Source organism: Anser anser (genome assembly GCF_964211835.1).
Source record: "Anser anser genome assembly, chromosome: 5".
Lineage (NCBI taxonomy): Eukaryota > Metazoa > Chordata > Aves > Anseriformes > Anatidae > Anser > Anser anser.
In genome coordinates this window covers 35,590,212-35,595,966 of record NC_139725.1, presented here as the reverse complement: position 1 = coordinate 35,595,966, position 5,755 = coordinate 35,590,212, and the positions used below count along the sequence as shown (strand labels likewise).

Below are 5,755 nucleotides of genomic sequence, written 5' to 3'. Positions count from 1 at the left end.
GAACACAACCCATCCAGCCCAAAATCTTCATTTTCAGCCATGGATGATACCAGGAGAGCCTCACAACCTCTCCCATACCCTCATCCCATGGCACTTGCCTCGCAGCCTTTACATTCAATACGCACAATAGTTTTCTTCCCATCTTTGCAAGAAAACGCTGCTGATTTAATGCTTCCACTTACATTTTGTTTTTCTCAAGAAGACTTCCCTGACTATGCTGGAATAAAAATTTCAAATGTATTGAGAATGATACGGGAGCTTTTGTTAACTAAGCTGAATTTATCTCTTGGAGTCACTTTGCAAAAAAAAACATCTCTCGTGTCCATTGACAGTTGTAACTTCAATTGTAATTGCAAAATTACTGCTACTTATTATCAAGATTATTAAGAAGGGAGAGAAGCTGAACCAATCACTATCCTCTTGCTTATAACCCCATGTCCCATTCCAAGTGAAAAAAAATATATATTTTTTTAAATTCAATTTCTGTCTTTTTTTTCATCCATTTTTCCTTCTCAGGTTCAACTTTGCTCAGATTTTCTTTCCGTCCTCCCTGCAGACCGAGTACATCCCCTCTGGGTCGGGATGTGCTGAGAGTGAAAACAAAGCCATTTGGAGCATTTTGGGTTGAATTCCCAAGCACCGCATTTTAACAAGGGATTGTACCAGTTTGCTTACGCCCTGCTTTTAATTGTGCCAGACCCAAAGTTGAGGCTTTTGGCTGCTGAATATTGACTCAGCTCACCCAGATAGGACGCAAAAAATAAATCTTTTCCAGCAAAGAGCACAACAGGCTGCTTTTTCTGCTGGAACAGCAGCACACATCAACAGTGCACCAAACAGCCCCAGCATGCTCTTTTTAAACCTTAAATACCCCTGGTCACCTTAAAAAAAATAAAAATTAAAAAAAGAATGCTCCATGAGCATCCCTACAAGAAGATCTTGTGCTTATTTTGTATACAAGAAGAAAAGATATGTTATATACGTAAGATAACATATGAGCAGCTTCAGCATTTGCTGTGTTAAACTCTATCTAGAAAAAAAAAAAAGGAATGAATCAAGATTTTCTTTTTTAGCAACTCAAACTCTTGTTTTGGCAGCGTGGCTCTCTGTGCCCTCCCAGAGATGAGTGAATTTAGTAAAAGCCCATCCAGATATTTTTTTTCCCTCTTTTCATAACAGCTTCATTACTTATTTCTGCAGCTGTAAAGATGAGACCACAAGCCAAAGTTTTCAACCTCGACCGATTTATCTGACATTTCAGACTGTTTTAAAATAGCCTGGACATACTGCTGGCTCTAACTGGCTCCAAGCTGGAAATTCCCCTCTCCTTCTGTGCCTTTCCTTGCACCCCTCAACCCCCCCACCCCACCAAATAAATAAATAAATAAAAGAGGAAAAAAGAAAAAGAGGAAAAAGGAGCCAAACCCTCTCCACTTGCATCAAGGAGCAACTCACCATTTCCATGGCATGTATAGCCACGTAAACCTTGCTGGTGTTGTATTTTCACTCTTAATTTTCTCTTCTGCATCCCCCCTTTATGCTTCTCCCTGCTTCTCACTGAGCTTTTTTTCACCTGGATGGTGAAGCTTTTAGAAAAAAACAAAGGAAAAAAAAAACCCACCCTAAAGCCTAAAAAAAAAAAAAAGGAAAAAGATAACAGAGACCAAGATGGTTTAGCACTATTCACCTGCACACCTTGCCACATGGGATTGTTCCTGAAATGATGCTGGTTTTTGGAGTGCCCAGCATGGGAAAGAGCCAAGGAGGGACTCAAAAGTTCCCCACACCCCACTTTGCAATATTCGTGCAGGATTCGTTTTCCTTTGCTTGGGAAAATAGCGTGTGCTGCTCTGCTGGGACCAGCAGACTTTACGTCAAAGCCTTTGCAGCACCAAGCCCTATCAGCCTCGCTCGGGATGTAAGAAGGCAAGCAATGCCTCCAGCTGCAGGTACCAACGTCCCCAGAGCCACCCCGCAGGGGCAGCAGGCACTTCTGAAATGTTTGTAATGTTTTAATTACCAGAAGTGGTGACAGGGACTGCGGGCTGAGCCCCAGGCAAACTGCTGCAAATCAAAGTTGGTTTGGTGTTTTGGGAGCCCAAAACAGCATCTTAACCTAATCAAGCGCTATTGTTTTGCATGCCTATACTGACATGGAAACAAATTACATTTCCCCCCCCCGCAAAGGTTTTTATTTTCCCAGCAGCTGGTGCTGGGCTCTGTGAGTCCAGCAGAAACCTGACACAGAGTTTGATTCCTGACAAACACGGATTGCCAACAGCTGAAACCTCAGCGCTGTAAAACCGCCGAGCTCCGAGGCAGAGCCGAAAACCCCACGGCTGCAGGGAGGCTGCCGAAGCCGAGCAGGGGGCTTGCTCCTCACTGTGGGCAAGCCCACTTGGTGGCCCCAGTGCCTGTCCCCACTGTCACCATCGCTGTCTCCTTCCCCACCGCCCCGCAGCCAAAATCCACCCTGCGGGACGCCGGGCTGCAGATGCCTGGCAGGATGCGCTCCCTGCAGCTCCCTGCAGCTCCCTGCTCCCTCCCTGCTTGTCCCCTCTTCCCTCTTCAGCACTCTGGGCGGAATCGCTTCGCAGCACATACAAACCGGGATGTGCGAGAAAAATGCCGTATCTCTATATGAAAGTAATCATTTCGGGCATTTCAGAGGCGTTCCCATTGAACTGTTTGGCTGTGACTTTCAGGGTGCCAGCGGAGAAGGGGACAGAGGAGTTGAGGCAGCACAGCACACCCAAAACGTGGCCATGCACCCCGCGTCCTGGCCCAACCTCACCTCTGCTATCCAGGTGCCACTGGGGACGCGGTGAAATTCGGGACCCGGTGCCAGCCGGGCCAGAATCACCCAAACCCGCCCGGTGACGGAAGCCAGCCACAAAAACCCAAAGTGCCCTCGGCAGTCCCGAGTGGGGACACAAAGAGTGGGAAGAGCTCCACGGGGGGGGCGGGAATATGCAGCATCACCCACTCCCAAAACCCAGGTTTTTGTTTTCTTTTTGTTCTGGGAGGGAGGAGAGGGTTGATGGTTAGGTGATTATAGCAACCCCCCATGTTAAATCTCACCTCCTGTGGATCCCCAAATCCCTCCTCCCCTCACATCTCCCCAACCCCACTGCCCCCCCGGGGGCTGGGGGGGGGGGGAGGGGGGGGGTCTCCACGCTCCCTCCTCGCCCCCCGGCCACGCAGCTCCCCAAAACCCCGTCTGTGTGCGCCCCATCGGGGCGGCTCCGCCCGTTCCCCAACCCCCCCCCAATGCTCGGCAGCGGCCTCCCCGGGGGAGGGAAGAGGCTCGGCCCCCTCGGAGGCGGCCATAAAGCGGCGCCGAGCCCCGACCCCGCTGCAGAGCAGCTGCAGCCATGAGAGCGATGATGGGGGGCCCCGACGGGGCGGCCGCGGGGTCGCTGCTGCTGCTGCTGGTCCTGCTCGGTGCCCTCCTGCTGCTGGCCGGGACCCGCCGCCGGGCAGCTCGGGGGGCTGCGGGGAGCAGGAGCCCACCAGGACCCTTCGCGTGGCCACTGGTGGGCAACGTCCTGCAGCTTGGCCGCTTGCCCCACTTGGCCTTCGCCCGCCTGGCACGCCGCTACGGGGCCGTCTTCCAGCTGCGGCTGGGCGGGCGGCGGGTGGTGGTGCTCAACGGCGAGGCGGCCATCCGGCGGGCGCTGGTGGGGATGGGGGCTCACTTCGCCGGCCGGCCTGACTTCCCTTCCTTCGGGCTGGTGTCGGGAGGGCGCAGCGTGGCCTTCGGGGCGTGCTCGCCCCAGTGGAGGGCACGCCGGCGGCTGGCCCACGCGGCCCTCCGCACCCGCTCGACAGCAGCTGAGGTGGAGCGGCACGTGGCGGCTGAGGCGGGGGACCTGGTGCAGCTCTTCCTGAGGCGCAGCCAGGGTGGAGCCTACTTCCAGCCCTGTCCGCTCTTAGTGGTGGCCAACGCCAATGTCCTCTGCGCCCTCTGCTTCGGCCGCCGCTATGGCCATGCTGATGACGAATTTGCCGCGTTGCTGGGCCGCAACGACCGCTTTGGGCAGACAGTGGGGGCGGGCAGCCTGGTGGATGTGCTGCCCTGGCTCCTGCGCTTCCCCAACCCCGTTCGCCGTGTCTACCGCGACTTCCAGGCCCTCAACCAGGAGCTGCATGGCTTCGTGCGGGCCAAGGTGGCACAGCACCGCCAGACGTTCGACCCGCGGGCCATGCGTGACGTGAGCGATGTCATGATCGCCACCGTGGAGCGCAGCAGCATGTCCCCCCATGGGCTGGGGCCTGAGGACGTGGACGGTGCCATGACTGACATCTTTGGCGCGGGGCAGGACACCACGTCCACTGCGCTCTCGTGGGTCCTCCTGCTGCTGCTGAAGCACCCGCACCTCCAGCAGGACCTTCAGGCCGAGCTGGACCGGGTGGTGGGACGTGCCCGGCTGCCCACAGCTGAGGACCGGCCCCACCTGCCCTTCCTGGAGGCCTTCATCTACGAGACACTGCGCTACAGCAGCTTTGTGCCCATCACCATCCCGCACGCCACCACAGCTGATGTGGAGCTGGAGGGCTACCATATCCCCAAGGACACCGTGGTCTTTGTCAACCAATGGTCAGTCAACCACGACTGTGGCAAGTGGCCTGAGCCCCAGCGCTTCGACCCCACGCGATTCCTGGATGAGCAGCAGCACCTAGACCGCGACCGGGCCGGCAGCGTGATGATCTTCTCGACCGGCCAGCGGCGCTGCATCGGCGACCAGCTCTCCAAGCTCCAGCTCTTCCTCTTCACCGCCATCCTCCTCCACCAGTGCTCCTTCCACGCCAACCCGGCAGAGAATCTCACCATGGACTGCATCCATGGGCTGGCACTGAAGCCACGGCCCTTCACCGTCACCGTGCGGCCGAGGCTCCCTGTGCTCATCCAGCCCTGAGCACTGCACCCACCTGGCTTGGGGACAGGGATGGGCAGTGCCAGGGTGGCAGGGGACACCCTGCCTTGCACGCCAGTGGCTCTTGCCGCTGCAGAGGGTCAACAGCAGCGAGTCACCACATCAATAAATGCCTTCAACATGGGCTCTGTCTCTGCTCATTTTCTTTGTGGGGTGGCTTGAAGCACCGCTTGTACCCAAGCCCCTGTCCGGCATCCCCCTGAGCTATCCAACCCTAAAACAGGTCAAAACTGCAGGGACTGCCTCCCTCCCAGTTGCCCCAAGGTACAGCAAGAAGTGATTTGCTCTGCCTATAGCAGGAGTGGGACATTTGGAGTAGATGTACTTCAGAACTCGGAGAAAGCCAGATGGGAGCTAAGGGAGGCAGGGGTGGGTCTTGTCTCCAGGGCTTGAGAAGAGTTAAAGGACCAGTCACCTGGACAGAACTTGTCCTGGTGCATGGCCCCATCAGTTGGACCTCAAGAGCACATCCTGCCCCGATTTGGGTGTGCAAAGAGGTTGTGACAGGTTTCGGGGGGGGGGGGGGGGCTATCTCACCCCTCACCCTGAATTCCACTGGTGGTTTGAAGCAGATGAACCGGTCCAACCTAAGTTAGCAGAGCTGGGTTTATAATAGGGATGTGTATGACCCTCAAAAGGGAGGGTAGAAACTCCACACAAGCCAACACCATGCTTATCTCAGTTCCACCAGACTGTGGCCAAACCAGGAACCTTCAGAGGGTGGGACAACTCATCTCCTAATGACAATAATTTACCAATAGGGAATTCATCCTCCTTCAGAGACTTTAGCAAAGATGTGATTTTAATTATCTGGGGGG

The 5,755-nt window shown here is 55.2% G+C and overlaps 1 protein-coding gene across 1 annotated transcript; it reads left to right on the top strand.

The window, feature by feature from the left end:
• The first annotated feature begins 3,195 nt into the window (after nucleotides 1–3,195).
• Nucleotides 3,196–5,252, top strand: LOC310900952 (cytochrome P450 1B1-like). Its single transcript, XM_083839717.1, has one exon. It carries the CDS (start codon nucleotides 3,375–3,377, stop codon nucleotides 4,917–4,919), a length of 1,545 nt encoding a protein of 514 aa, XP_083695843.1. The 5' UTR covers nucleotides 3,196–3,374; the 3' UTR covers nucleotides 4,920–5,252.
• Nucleotides 5,253–5,755: the final 503 nt, after the last annotated feature.

Coding starts and splice junctions, on each gene's coding strand:
- LOC310900952 (XM_083839717.1), top strand. CDS start 3,375: ATGAGAGCGATGATGGGGGGCCCCGACGGGGCGGCCGCGGGGTCGCTG.